Below are 15,811 nucleotides of genomic sequence, written 5' to 3'. Positions count from 1 at the left end.
CCATGCCATTCCCACCTAGGTCTAAGGTCCAGGTCCGCCAGCTGCAGAAGGCCATCCATGCCATTCCAATCCAAGCCATTCCCATCCACACCATTCCCATCCACTCCATTCCCATCCATGCCATTCCCATCCACTCCATTCTTATCTACACCATTCCCATCCACGCCATTCCCATCCATGCCATTCCCATCCACGCCATTCCCATCCATGCCATTCCCATCCACGCCATTCCCATCCACACCATTCCTCTCCACACCATTCCCATCCACGCCGTTCCCATCCACTCCATTCTTATCCACACCATTCCCATCCACGCCATTCCCATCCATGCCATTCCCATCCACGCCATTCCCATCCATGCCATTCCCATCCACGCCATTCCCATCCACACCATTCCTCTCCACACCATTCCCATCCACGCCGTTCCCATCCACTCCATTCTTATCCACACCATTCCCATCCACGCCATTCCCATCCATGCCATTCCCATCCACGCCATTCCCATCAACTCCATTCCCATCCACACCATTCCCATCCATGCCATTCCCACCTAGGCCTAAGGTCCAGGTCCGCCAGCTGCAGAAGGCCATCCATGCCATTCTAATCCACGCCATTCCCATCCATGCCATTCCCATCCACACCATTCCTCTCCACACCATTCCCATCCACACCATTCCCATCCACGCTGTTCCCGTCCACTCCATTCCCATCCATGCCATTCCCACCTAGGTCTAAGGTCCAGTTCCGCCAGCTGCAGAAGGCCATCCATGCCATTCCAATCCACGCCATTCCCATCCATGCCATTCCTATCCACGCCATTCCCATCTATGCCATTCCCATCCACGCCATTCCCATCTATGCCATTCCCATCCACTCCATTCCCATCCACGCCATTCCCATCCACGCCATTCCCATCCACACCATTCCCATCCAGGCCGTTCCCATCCATGCCATTCCCGCCTAGGTCTAAGGTCCAGGTCCGCCAGCTGCAGAAGGCCACCTGCACACACACATCGGGACATGTAAAACCAAACACAGCACCTTAGATGTCAGAAACCTCACTTCATAACAGCTTCCTGTCACAAATAAAAACTAAACACCTCTGCGTAAACAAGTGAGAAACACTTTTCTTACCTGACATTGACAACTTCGAGTTGCAAGAAAAAGTATGTAAACATCTTGGATTTCTCAGAAATTGGTCATAAAATGTGATCTGATCTTCATCTTAAACACAACAACAGACAATTACGGTCTGCTTGAACCAAAACCACATAAATAATCACATGTTTTTATAGAACATACCCCGTAAGTATTTGCAGCGCAGGTGGAGAAGATATTGAACCTTTGAATTTAGTTTTTTCCAGTGGCTTACACAAATTTTCTAAAACCATTCTTCATATTGTCCGAGCTCTACACACAAATCAGAAAATGTGTGTGATTTATATATGTTTATATATGTAAAATAATCTCGATCGTGTCAAATGCTGCGGATAGATCCAAAAGTACCAGAACCACATGGAAACCTGAATCTAAAGCCAGAAAAATGTCATTAAACACCCAAACGTGTGCAGTTTCAGTGCTGTGCTGTTGTCTAAAACCAGACTGACAGGTGTCCATTACCTGATATTCATTTAGATGTGTCACCAACTGTGCATAGACTATTTTCTCAAGGACCTGAGATAAAAACGGTAATTTGGAAATTGGTCGGAGATTAGAGTAATCGGTGGGATCGAGGCCGGGTTTTTTCAGGATTGGCTGTAGAACAGCGTGTTTAAAGGCACGAGGAACTTCAGCCAATGTCAAGCTACTATTTATGATGCCTAGCACGCTATTGCTAATTAAAGGAAACACCTCTTTTCTGTAAATGAAGAATGCATGAATAAATAATGCTAAAACATTACAATAAAGACTTGTCTGGAGGACAGAAAGATGGAGGAAGTTCAACTTTCTTCAGTTAAATAGCTTTAAGACAGAAGTCAGTCTAATTGGCACACCCCATCAGCTCCACTCTACTATAACCAGCGTCACTTTCTTTTGCCAAAACATATCCCTATCCACAACCGTCACCAGTCTGTGTTTCATAATGGACTCACGACTTACCTTCGACACCCGCATCAAACCCGTGTCTAAGACGTCATTTTTTCATCTTAAGAACGTTGCCAAACTAAATCCAATGCTAAACCTGGCTGATGTACAGAAGCGTGTCCACGCCTCTGACTCTTCCAGACTAGACTACTGTAATTCAATCCCCATTGGGATCTCTAGAAACCTTTGTGGTTCCGACATGTTGCTACCCAACGTACAGCGTGAGTAGTCTGGTCTCAGGTCTGGTGTGAAAACATGACTTGTGAGATTTGCTCTGGGAGGAGGTCATTCATTTGATTAGATGAAGTCGCATAGCGTCTGCCCAGCTTTACCTGTCCACCAAATATCAGGTTTAAAATATTTTTGTAGTTAGAATTCTGATCATTTTATATTTGATGACTTTACCATTTTACTTAAGTGTTTCTAATATTTTGTGTTTCTGATTTAATAATTTTTCTTAATTTTTATGATATTTTATTGTTTTGCTGTTATCATTTTATGACTTTATGATATGTCTTGTTGTTGTTTGTGAAGCACAAAGTGACATTCTTCCTGCAATAATGCTTAATTATAGTTAAATGAACACAGACTCCATTTGTCTAATAATCCATTAGTTTTTTTATAAAGTGCTACTTCAGGACATCTTAAATCGATGCATGCAATCCCACAGAGCTCTGAGAGCCATCTGCTGTTAACTGATATCATGTTTGGCCTGTTTATTACTGTAAAGAACCACAATATAACAGGTATAACAATGAGCTGATCTTTCATCGTTATTTGGCTTCTGCTGCAAAAACATTCATGTTTGATCTCTTGCAGGAATCAGAGGACTGGAGGAGTCTGTGTTGAAGTCTGCCACTCTGTCAGATTCCCCTGTCTGCCCTCCGTTCACGCCTCTTAACTTTGAAGCCACCCCCATCGTACGGGTTGCCATCGAACCTAAACATCCCAGTAGGTGTTGGCATATATACTAATAACTAGATGAATTGCATTTCCTGCATGAATGCAGTTTGAATGCTGAATAGCTGAAACCAATCTAAATTGTTAAAACGAGCTGAATGTATTTGAAGATTTAGGAGTAAAAATGACTAACAAGTGTAATAAAGCCCAAACAGTGGGTGAAGAATGGAAAAAAATCCTAACAGCAGAAAACTGAAATCTCTGTATAACACTAGACAGCAGAAATCCCTCCTGGACGACCAAGCTTCTCACCCTATCTCTAAGAGAGAGCCCATACACCCCGTGGAGAAAACTCATTTCGGCCGCTTGTATCTGCGATTAATCACTACCCAAAGCTCATGACCATAGGTGAGGGTAGGAACGTAGATCAGCCGGTAAATCGAGAGCTTTACCTTCTGACTCAGCTCTCTCTTCACCACGACAATCCGGTACAACACCCGCATCACTGCAGACGCAGCACCAATCCGCCTATCGATCTCAAGCTCCAGTTTTCCCTCACTTGTGAACAAGACCCCGAGATACTTAAACTGCTCCACTTGGGCAGGACCTCATCTCTGACCAGGAGAAGACATTCTACCCTTTTATGAATCAAGACCATGGTCTAGGATGTAGAGGAGCTGATTCTCATCCCAGCTGCTTCACACTCGGCTGCGAACCGTTCCAGCGAAAGCTGAAGATCACGTTCTGATGAAGCCAACAGGACCACATCATCTGCAAAAAGCAGAGACCTGATCCTCAGGCCGTAATACGTCCCCGGCTCTCTAGGGGAGATGAGGAGGGGAGTAATAAAATTAGTGTGTGGGTTAAATAATAAACAGAGTGCTGTGTCGCTTAAAAAAACAAGGATTTATTACAAAAACAGGAGAGAATATTTACAAAGGACCTAAAAAGCAGTATTATAGACACAACAAAAGGAGAAACCAAAAGCGCCAACCCAGAAGGGGATGGGGATAAACAACCGAGAATATCACCAGGTACACAAAAGGGGAGATCCAAAGCCTAAGTCAAAATGTGGTCAGAAGTCAAATTGCCAAAAAGTCTATCCAAATACCAAATTCCAAAAACCGAGAGCACCGAAGACTAACTATTGCGAATTTTACCAAGAGAGCGAACGAGGAGAAGAGAATAGCTTAAACTCCAGAAGAGTCTAAACTATCCTGTACCTTCTCAAAGAACTGATGGCTGTGGGGCAGCTTTTCACAGTTGTCTAGTAATTACCTCTGATTAAAGACAGCTGGGCACCGGGAGACAGGCGAGGCAAAAGCCACTGAGGCCATCTTGTGGCCGAAAAGGGGCACAGGCCACTAAAACAGATCTCCTCCACACCTTGGCTGCTCCTAGAAATCGTGTCCATAAAGGTTATGAACAGAATCGGTGACAAAGGGCAGCCTCGGCGGAGTCCAACTCTCACTGGGACCGAGCCCGACTTACTGCCAGCAATGAGAACCAAGCTCTGACACCGGTCATACAGGGACCTAACAGCCCATATCAGAGGGCCTGGGACCCCATACTACTGGAGTAACCCCCCACAGGGCTCCCCGAGGGACGCGGTCAAACGCCTTCTCTAAACCCACAAAACACATGTAGACTGGTTGAGCAAACTACCACGCACCCTGCAGGACCCCACTAAGTGTATAGAGCTGGTCCAGTGTTCCACGGCCCGGATGAAAACAACATTCCTCCTCCTGAAGAAGAAGAAGAAGAAGAAAATATCATTTCTATAGCACCTCTCAAGTTGAAAATCACGAGGTGCTTCACAATAACAAAAAATGTAAAAATAAAGGAATTTAGAAAATGGTTAAAAATATATTTAAAATGAGCAAAAAATAGACAATTGTGATTAAAAATGTAAAGAAAGAGAGAGAGTGAACAGGAAAGAGGGAAATCAGTGGATCCTGAGGAAGGTGGAATAGGTGGGGAGAGCAGAATAAAGAGAGAGAGGTGAAGAAGGTCATACAAAAGCCAGCTTGAACAAGTGAGTCTTCAGCTGCTTTTTAAAGGAGACCACTGAGTCCACTGATCTCAGGCTCAGGGGGAGAGAGGTCCAGAGTCTGGGGGCCACAGCAGCAGATGATCTGTCACCTTTGACCTTTAGCCTGGTGCTGCACAACCAGTAGGCTTTGATCACTGGACCTCAGGGACCTGCTGGGGGTGTAGGGACTAAGAAGATCACCAATGTAAGATGGTGCTTGTCCATGTAAGGCCCTATAGACCAGAACAAGGATCTTTTTTTATTTTTATTTTTTTTTACCGTGTCCTGTCTGGCTGTGAAGCAAGCAGAAATGATGTCTGAATGCTGGTAACAAGCCTTACAGATTTACTCTCAGGTGGAGCATCAAAGCGTCTGCTTTTAATGTCACGCCTGATACTTAAAATTTGATTGTTATTGTTTTTGAATGCTTTGTAATCCCGACCAGACACGGAGACAGAGGTGAAAGAGAAAGGAAAAGACAAAAGGTGGGGGAGGGGGGGGGGTCCTCAAAAAAAAAAACAATAATGAACAAGAGTCTGCTTCTAGACCTGCAGAAAGAGAAAGAATAGATAAAAAATGGGACACACAACAATACATCAGGAGCAAGCTATCACTGCGTCAGCCTGATGATGAAATATAAAATCAACATTGTTTAACTGAACAATCACACGAAAATAAATCATAGTGCATTTAGTGGCAACGACAGCCTTAAGACCTGTGTTGAACGTGCCCAAGCCCATACTTATGAGAGCACCATGTGAGCACCTGTGTGTGTACACGCGCTTGTTTATTTAAGGTTTCTCTATAGGAGCGTCCAACAGAGAGTGTGAGGGACCACAGATCTGCCCCCCAAAGATGTGCAGGAGACGGGGGGAGCTCCAAGTCCCAGAGATCCAGGCGCTGCCCCAGAATGCAGGAACCCCAGGGAGACTGCAACCAGAAAGGCCCCCACCCCCCTCGAGAGGCACATAGGATCGTCCCGGGGGGCCACAACCAGCAGCCGGCAGAGTCCCGGAAGATATCAGCGGCAAGCCCACAGGCCCACCCGCAGCCTCCCATCCCCTAGCTGGCCGAGCCCGAGACCCAGCGACTCGGGTTCCAGGGTCGACCACCCCCGCCAGGGACCCAGCAGAGCCCAGGGACCCAGACCCCACCAGGCAGCCACCGGGATTGATAAGGCAGACGCCAAAAATCTTAAACCCCCTGACCCGGGAGCCACGAACACTCAGGCAAACCAAGGCACCGCACTCCACACCAGGTGTGGTAGGGGGAGGGGAGACGAAGAACCAGGATCTTGAAATGAACCCTGAAGTTGACTAGCAGCCAATGAAGCTGGAGGAGAAGCGGGGTGATGTGGGTGTGTTTGGAGGACTTGGTCGGAAAATCAAAGTGTGATCTGAGTGTGAACCTGAGTCTGAGGTTCAACAATCTGACAGATCCAGAGCCCTTGAATAGACCTTGCCAGGGAAGCACATGCATTTGACCCCCTTTTTAGTTGGAAGATACTCTGCGGTCCCCCTTTTTAAATATGGGAACCACCACCCCAGTCTGCCAGTCCAGTGGAACTGCCCTCGATGTCCACGCGATATTGCAAAGCCGCATCAACAAACACAGCCCCACAACATCGAGAGCCGTAAGGAAGGATCTCATCCACCCCCGGGGCCTTGCCACTGAGGAGTTTTTTGACCACCTCAGTGACCTCGGTCCCAGAGATTGGAGAGTCCAACTCATAATTCCCAGACTCTACAACTATATCCAGCCGAATGCTCTCATCTTCAACCACCAACTCCGGATCTTTCCCCACCAGAGCGGTGACATTCCACGTACCAAGAGCTAGTTTTTGTAGTCGAGGATCAGACCACCAAGGTCCCCGCCTTTGGCTACCACCCATGACACACTGCACGTGACCCCTTTGGCCCCTCCCAATAGTGGTGAGCTCATGTAAAGGGGGACCCAGGTCTCCTCTTCAGGCTATGCCCAGCTGGGCCGCTTGGGTAAAAGCCCGGCCACCAGGTGCCCGCCAACGCGTGCAACCTCCAGACCTGGCTCCAGAGGGGGGCCCCAGTGACCTGCCCCTGGGTGAGGGAACACTGTTTCCATTTGTCTTGTTCTTCATAAGGGGTCAATGGGCTGCACTTTTTTGATCCCTCACCTAGGAGCTGTTTGCCATGGGTGACCATACCAGAGGCATAAAGCCTCAGACAACTTAGCTTCTAGGACCATAAGAACACTCAAACCCCCTACGACGTTAAGGTGGCAGCCCAGGAAGAGGATGCTAATCATCATCAGTTCATTTGGAGTTTTCAGGAAAGCAATTGTGTTGTGTAATCAGCATTACCATGACGTTGTGGCCAGCAGGCTCACTCTTCCCTGCACAACACCCATGGTGCTGGATGTGTAAAATAGTGACAAGAAAGCAGCTCATACCACGGCTCCAGGTTGTTGCTGTGACCTATGAGAGCAGGGTGTCTGGCTTTAGGGGGACACACTAGGACTAAAAGCAGACAGGTTAAACTTAAGCCATTGTCATTATGGTTGAAAATCTCTATCTGACAAGAATTGAAAAGGCCATGGTAGTTGTTTTATGAGGTTGTGTCAGGTCCTTTTCACCTCATTCCAATCATGTTGATGTTTATTTATGTGGCAGATGCTTTTATCCAAAGCTATGTACAATAGTTAACCTGTAGGGCATGTTGTGATCTGTGGGGGAAACCGGAGTACCCGGAGGAAACCCACGCATGCATGGGGAGAACATGCAACTCCATGCAGACAAGTTTCAAACCTGCAACCTTCTTGTTGAAATTAGTTTTCCCCACAGGATGCCCGGGCTCTCCCTTAGAGATAAGGTGAGAAGCTCGGTCATCCAGGAGGGGCTTCCCCTCCATGTTAAGAAGAGCCAGTTGAGGTGGCTCGGACCTCTGGTCAGGATCCTTCCTGCACGCCTCCCTAGTGAGCAATTCCGGGCACGTCAAAACTGAGAGGAGACCCAAGGAAAGACCCAGGGCACGCTGGAGGGTCTCTCGTCTGGCTATGGAACGTCTTGGGATTCTCCCAGAGGAGCTGTCCCAAGTAGCTCGGGACATGGACGTCTCTTGGCTCAGGCTGCTGAAAGTGTTTTACCCTTGTTCTGACATTGATCTTCTGCTGAATTCTTGTAACATGATTTCTTTGGTAGTGAGATTGCCTGTCATTTAAAATGCACGAGATAAAACTGGCATGAATACAAAGTGGAATGTGACAAAGTCAGTTGGAAAAGCTGTAAAAAGGCCAAACATCTTGTTTTGTGTGTTTTAGGTGAGATGCCAAAGCTGGTGCGAGGGATGCGCTTATTGAATCAGGCAGACCCTTGTGCAGAGGTTTTGATTCAGGAAACAGGAGAACATGTTCTGGTCACTGCTGGTGAGGTTCACCTTCAACGCTGCCTTGATGACCTCCGAGACCGGTGAGTTATTTAACTCATCTCCACTCGGTCTTTATTTCTAAAGCACCTTTCAGGAAAAGTGGTGACTGCTGTACAGTCATGTATTAGTAATGACAGGACAAGGATTGAAACAATGATAAAAAAATTTAAAACAGCACGGCCACGGCAAAAGGCCAGATCAAATATAAAAGTCTTTAGCCTGACCTTAAAAACTGTCACCAATGGTGAAGCACGTACTAAAGGGTAACTCATTCCAGAGTTTTGGGCCTGCCATGGGAAAAGCCCCGTCTCCTCTCGTCATTAAACGGGTGATGAAATATCTACTTTGCAAGTTTCCCTGTAGTTATCCTTTTTTTTAAATTACACTGAACAAAAATATAAATGCAACAACTTAGTTTTTGCTCCCATTTTCATGAGCTGAACTCAAACATCCGAAACTTTTTCTACATACACAAAACACCCATGACTCTCAGATATTGTTCTGAAATCTGTCTACGTGTGTGTTAGTGAGCACTTTTCCTTTACCAAGATAATCCACCCCACCTTACAGGTGTGGCATATCAAGGGGCTGATTAGACAGCATGAATAATGTACAGGTGTGCTTTAGACTGCCCACAATGAAAGGACACCCTGAAATGTGTATAGTTTGATCAAACGGCACAATGCCACAGAAATCGCAACCTTTGAGGGAGCGTGCAAAGTCAAAGTCGGTTTTATTGTCAATTCTACCACATGTGCAAGACATACAGAGAAATGAAATTGAGTTTCAGTGCACACAATTCAGAGATCGGGTTTCCACAGCATCTGTCTGCATTCCTTCCTTCGTGGGGGTTGTTGTTAGCAGCTCAAGGCTGCCTTGGCGTCAGATTTGGATAACAAGACTGTGTTTGGGTCAGGCAGAGATAATTTTCCTCTCTGCCTTCAGTCTGTAACTCATCATTCCAGTCCTCCAGTGAAGCCAATTCAGGTGTTAAACATCTCCATACCGTCCGGTGACCCTCTCCGAGATGACATCCATTTTGCGCACTAACACCGGTAACGCAGCTAGGACATTGTCCAGCTTACGATTCACCTCGAGTAACGTCCCAGTCTGTGAGGCATCCGCCCGGGCGGTGCTTTCCGTGGGTGCGGGTCGCCCTCCAATCGCTCCCGTCTTCCCAAATTTCCAGAAAACCAGCTATCCTCTACAGTCATTAGCTGCCTTTCATTTGTAAATGGAGCCATCATCTGCACTCTGTCCGTTGGACTATGCCTGATGAGTGGTGACCATTCACTGCTCTCTTGGTGCTTGTTTCACCTTACTTTATTTTCCCTGAGTTTAAGGTTCCTGGACTACAAGTCAGGACAACAGGCAGATGTTACACAGCCGACTATCCCGTCCTTTGCCCAGAAAGTATAAATCTACAGTCAACATTCCCCACGGCAGCAAGCCATCAGTGAGGCCACTGTCAAAGATGTGATAGTTGGGTGCTGTCTGCCGCTGTCTCTTGTGGAAAGTGAACATTTTAAACACTTTCTTGACACTGTGGGTTACAAGTACACTCCAATGTCAAGAACAGTTACTGAGAAATGTATACCGGGTTTTGTAATGCAAGTTAGGGAGCTGAAGAAAGCATCATCAGTGCTCGGTTGTGGGTCCATAAATCCCCTCTGAAGGACCAGCTTCTTATCTCAGGCTCTTCTGGAGGTCTTCTACCAAAACAAACCTTTTACCTTGTCATCATGGTTGTGATTTTATCTGATCACATAAACACTGAATACCCTTTTAAAATGATCTTTTGTAAAGTTTTAAGTCACTTTGTTTAATCCTAATTCTATATTTTAAATATTGTTCAAACCCAGCAAAGCAGCAGTGCTTACAGTCTACACCTTTAATCCTCAGCTCTGCCTGTTGCTGATGACTGGTGGAGCAAGAACAAAGAAAATTCCCTCAATTAACTCTCGGAAGCCAAGCTTCTAGACTGAGGACTAGATCCGTCAGTCCGGACTTTTCCAGGGGGGTTTAAGATTTCCGGCGTTAAAGGAGGTTTTAGATTCCTGTCCCAGAACTCCCTACAACCAAACGGGGTTCTTTCACATGTTTCTGATGGATCGCCACAGGTTTTCTTGCATGCTGCAAAGAAAACGAGAAAAATACACACACTCCTTAGATGAGATGTTCAGGCCCGAATGTGGCTCAGATCTTTTTAATCTTGTAGAGAAGTCAGCAGAGGGACCCAAACGAGCCGGCGGGGCGATCAGGAGTGGTCTTCTCTGGTCGACTGCCTTGTGACTCATCTGGGTGTCTCATATTTATGCATACAAATGGTTCCACCTTAGAGATGGCCTCGATAATCAACTTATTATTTTCGTTCTGCTGAACAACTAAGCATCTTCACTGTGTGAAAGAACCCTGATAGGGGAGGTTTTGAAGGTCAACATAAACATTTTCTGCTGAGAGACTCAAGCAAGCAGGAGATCATTAGGCCTATTCTGTAAGGAGTTAACCCGATAAGAGCAGAAGCCTCAGCTTTCTGTGGGCAGGTGTGTCTATTCTGTGTTCAGGGTTAGGCTTAGATCAGTGACTCCTTTAATGAGCTGCACATATTTCTAACAGCCTTCAGTGGCATGAAGAATAAAAACGACTTTGGTGGGGCGACGGACGCACAGGAGTTAAGAGCTCGCCCCGTAATCGGAAGGTTGCTGGTTTGAGCCCCGCTCAGTCTGTCACTGTCGTTGTGTCCTTGGGCAAGACACTTAACCCACCTTGCCTGCTGGTGGTGGTCGGAGGGACCGGTGGCGCCAGTGCTCGGCAGCCCCAGGGCAGCTGTGGCTACGTCGTAGCTCATCCCCACCAGTGTGTGAATGGATGAATGACTGATTGTGTTGTAAAGCGCCTTGGGGGGCTCCATGACTCTAGAAGGCGCTGTATCAAATACAGACCATTTACCATTTTAACTATACAAGACATTTTTCTCACTCTGAGTACAAATGGACAAACTGTGTGTGGGCATAGATGTTCACTTGTAATTGAACACATACTCAGTAGCACTGAGAAGGTCTTCTCACAACCGCGTCCTTAACTACTGACGTTTGGTCAGATCAAACATGGCTCCTTCCTTGGAGTAACTGCTCATTTGTGCTATGTCCTTGAATGTTGGACTGTGCACGTTTCTCAGGTAAACACGGTGGAGAGCCAATCGCCTCTGCCTTTGAGGAGATCACTGAAGAATGTGGCATCCGTCAGAAGATCAGTTATATTGTTACAGACAGGGCTGCTGTTATGAAGGGTGGTTTTAAAGTTCTCATGCCACAACAGCAGTCGGGTGAGAGCCAGGAGGAAAGCCTTGATGATGAGCATCTCTGGGATGACATGAGACCTGGGGAAGAGTCACCTGAGTTAAGTCTCACAGCAAAGGGTCTGAATACTCAGGACCACGTGAGATTTCACTTTGTCTTTTTAATAAACCTGCAGAAATGTCTAAACTTCAGAGGTTTTCTGTCCATGGGGTGCTGTGTGTACATTAATGTGTTTAACTGATTTCAGCAAACGGCTGCGATATAACCGAGTGAAAAATTGACACGGGTCTGGAAACTCTCCGTAGCCGCTGTAAATAAGCCGAGTGCGATTCATAACGATCAGAATATTATTTCTGTTTTTCTTTTTGTCCTTTAAAGGTTTGCTAAAGTTGAGATCAGCGTGTCTAAACCCATCATTCCCTTCAGAGAAACTGTAATTCGTCCTCCTAAAGTGGATATGGTGAACGAGGACCTGGGCAGGCAGCAGAAGGTTGCCGTCATCCACCAGGTGACTTACTGCACGGCTGTGGGACACAGATAGAAGTTATTGTTTACAGGTGATTGTTTTCTCTCTTCAGGTGAAGGAAGAAGCCTCTCAAGCTCGTTTATCTGACACCCTACACTTGGGTCCAGATGGGCTTGTTACACTCACCACTCCCAACAGGCAGGCTCTGGTCAGCGTCCGAGCCGGACCACTACCTCCGGGTGAGACGCAAGCAGCATCACACGGCGCATAAAACACAGGCTTAACTAATGTGTTCCTGTCCAGAGGTGACTGGTCTGCTGGAGAGCAGCTCCGAGTTAATCCGGACTCTGGAGCTGATGAACATGTCGCTCCGGGAGGGCAGACCCATGGACGTCAACCCCGGGACACTGGAGGACATTGTCAAACTGAAGGACCAGTTGAAGAATTTGTTTCAGGGGAGGAAGTGGAGGAATGCTGTGGAACGAATCTGGGCTTTTGGGCCTCGCAGGTCTGACTTTTATTAATATTTTGCTCAAAACTAGAAGAACATTAGAAAGGAGAGTTTTTTTCTAAATAATGTTCATCCTCTGTGCTTCAGAAAAGGTCGGTCGTGACTGCAGAATAGTAACACCTGCAACCATTTTTGTGAATTTTCACAGGAATCATTGAAGTTATAACATAGCATAAATGACCTGCAGTGAAGGTGGGTGTAAACGTGTGGTTTGGTTGTTCGATACGTAAATCAATACATTTGCAGTGGCCTCTAGTATTGGGAGGGGCGACTCATCACAGCTTTTTGCTTTTAAAGCTGGGTCTGTAAGCCAGTGGCGGCTGGCCCTTGGTGGGGTCCTATTATGACTTATTGAAGTGAACAGGTGAGGGATCAGACAAAGAGCAGCTCCAAGACCTCTAATGATGAATAATGTCAACGCAAACCGTGTTCCCTCGCCCGGACGTGGGTCAACGGGGGCCCCCCTCTGGAGGTGGGGCACGTTGGCGAGCGCCTGGTGGCCGGGCTCTCGCCCATGGAGCCCAGCCGGGCACAGTCCGAAGAAGAAACGTTTGTCCCCCATCCCGTGGACTCACCACTCGTGGGAGGGGCCAAAGGAAGAAGAAGAAAAGATCTTTTCTATAGCGCCTCTCAAGATAAAAATCACGAGGTGCTTAACAAAAACCAAAAATGTTCGACGTAAAAACAATTTAGAAAATAATTAAAAATATATTTGAAATGAGCAAAAAATTAACAATTGTGATTAAAAATGTAAAGAAAGAGAGAGAGTGAACAGGAAAGAGGGAAACCAGTGGATCCTGAGGAAGGTGGAATAGGTGGGGAGAGCAGAATAAAGAGAGAGAGGTGAAGAAGGTCCTACAAAAGCCAGCTTGAACAGGTGAGTCTTCAGCTGCTTTTTAAAGGAGTGTGTGACGGGTGGTAGTCGAGGGCGGGGACCTTGCTGGTCTGATCCTCGGCTGCAGAAGATGGCTCTTGGCACATGGAATGTCACCTCTCTGGTGGGGGAGGAGCCTGAGTTGGTGTGTGAGGTTGAGAGGTTCTGACCAGATATAGTTGGACTCACCTCAACGCATGGCTCTGGAACCAGTTTCCTTGAGAGGGGTTGGACTTTCTACCACTCTGGAGTTGCTCCCACTGAGAGGTGCTGAGCAGGGGTGGGCATACTTGTTGCCCCCCATCTTGGTGCCTGTACTAAATGAGGTTCTTTTAGCTTCTGACATGAAGGTGTTTCGAGTTACCTTTACATGTTTCGACCGTCGTCTGCGGTCTTCTTCAGAAGAAGAACCTCGTTTAATATTTAAAAAGAGGTCATATGAACATTGTAAAGGATTTGGTGCCTGTACGTTGGGGTTTACCCCGGTGAACGAGAGGGTAGCCTCCCTCCTACGTGTGGGGGGATGGGTTCTGACTGTGGTCTGTGCTAATGCACAAAACTACAGGTCAGACTACCCATCCTTTTTGGAGACCTTGGAGTAGGTGCTGGAGAGCGATCATTCCGGTGACTCCCTCGTTCTGCTGGGGGACTTTTATGCTCACGTCCTATCAGATCTTTTTAGCCTTTGGGACTCCAGAAGCAGTTGTTGGTCCGGCAGTCCAAGCAGAATGCGGCACGGGTAGTCACGGAGGCAAAAACTCGGGCGTGGGAGGAGTTCGGTGAGACCATGGAGCACGACTTCAGTATGGCATTGAGGAGATTCTGGTCCACCGTCCAGCGCCTCAGGAGGGGAATGCAGGGCGTTACCAAAACTATCTATAGTGGGTACGGTGTGCTGCTGACCTCTACTCGGGACATTGTGGATCAGTGGGCGGAGTATTACGAAGACCTTCTCAATACCATCGACATGGCTTCCAGTGAGGAAGCAGAGTCTGGGGACTTTGAGTTGGGCTCTCCAGTCTCTGGTGCTGAGGCCACTGAGGCGGTTAAACAGCTCCTCTGTGGCAAGGCTCCAGGGGTGGATGAGATCCGCCTGGAGTTCCTTAAGGCTCTGGATGTTATGGGGCTGTGTTGGCTCTGCAATATCGCGTGGACATCGGGGGCAGCTCCACTGGACTGGCAGACCAAGGTGGTGGTTCCCCTATTTAAAAAGGGGGACCGGACCACATTCCTGAGCCTCCCTGGAAACTATTCAGGGGTTCTGGAGAGGAGGGTCCGTCAGATTGTCAAACCTCAGATTCAGGAGGAGCAATGTGGTTTTCGTCCTGGCCGTGGAACACTGGACCAGCTCTATACCTTTAGGGGGATCCTGGAGGATGCGTGGGAGTTTGCCCAACCAGTCTACATGTGTTCTGTAGATTTGGAGAAGGCGTTCGACCGCGTCCCTTGGGGGGCCCTGTGGGGCGTACATCGGGAGTATGGGGTACCAGGCCCTCTAATACGGGCTGTTAGGTCCCTGTGTGACCGGTGTCAGAGCTCGGTCCACATTGTCGGCAGTAAGTTGTGCTTGTTGCCAGTTCAATTCAATTTAAGTTTATTTATATAGCTCCAAATCACAACAGGAGTCGTCTCAAGGACCTTCACACAGTAAGCATTCCAACACAGGTCAGTTCATTAAGCCAGCCAGTAAAACGTTTCCTATATAAGGAACCCAGCAGGTTGCATTGAGTCACTGACTAGTGTCAGAGTCTTTACAGCAATCCTCATACTAAGCAAGCATGCAGCGACAGTGGAAAGGAAAACTCCTTTTGAACAGGAACAAACCTCCAGAGGATCCTGGCTCAGTATAAGCATGTCATGCCCCCGCTCCACCCAAGCCCCGTTTCCCCAGCAACCACAACCAGCTTATCATCAACCTCATCCAAACCACCTGTCTCGCATTAACTCATCAGCCCCACCTGCAACACTATATAACACCAGGACCAACACCAAGCCAGTGCCAGATTATTGAAAGTTCACGCCAGTAAATTCTCCAGCACTCCAACCTCTGCCTGTACCACAGATCCTGACCTTGTTTCTGTTCCTCGACGAACCCACGTCCCTGCTCCCTGCCTGGATTTTTTTCTCCACCTCAGACCATTCTCTGGATACTGCCTCCTGCCTGCCTTTTGTAGCATTCATGGATCTCTCTGGTTTTGACCCACGCTTCCTGCTGACCCTGCCTCAGCCTCGCCCATCTCTGG

At 47.4% G+C, this 15,811-nt stretch overlaps 1 protein-coding gene across 2 annotated transcripts in view; it reads left to right on the top strand.

Annotated features, from left to right (window-relative positions):
• efl1 (elongation factor like GTPase 1) overlaps positions 1–15,811 on the top strand; it is a 98,982-nt gene that overhangs the window by 53,393 nt on the left and 29,778 nt on the right. For both annotated transcript variants that reach the window (XM_070554584.1, XM_070554585.1), the window contains 5 exons: positions 2,905–3,036; positions 8,312–8,459; positions 12,096–12,225; positions 12,296–12,422; positions 12,487–12,691. In XM_070554584.1, coding sequence (XP_070410685.1) covers positions 2,905–3,036; positions 8,312–8,459; positions 12,096–12,225; positions 12,296–12,422; positions 12,487–12,691 — 742 coding nt within the window. The remainder of the gene's footprint in view (positions 1–2,904; positions 3,037–8,311; positions 8,460–12,095; positions 12,226–12,295; positions 12,423–12,486; positions 12,692–15,811) is intronic.

The sequence above is a fragment of the Nothobranchius furzeri genome, chromosome 9, assembly GCF_043380555.1.
Source record: "Nothobranchius furzeri strain GRZ-AD chromosome 9, NfurGRZ-RIMD1, whole genome shotgun sequence".
Lineage (NCBI taxonomy): Eukaryota > Metazoa > Chordata > Actinopteri > Cyprinodontiformes > Nothobranchiidae > Nothobranchius > Nothobranchius furzeri.
This window is presented reverse-complemented; position numbering and strand designations above follow the sequence as displayed.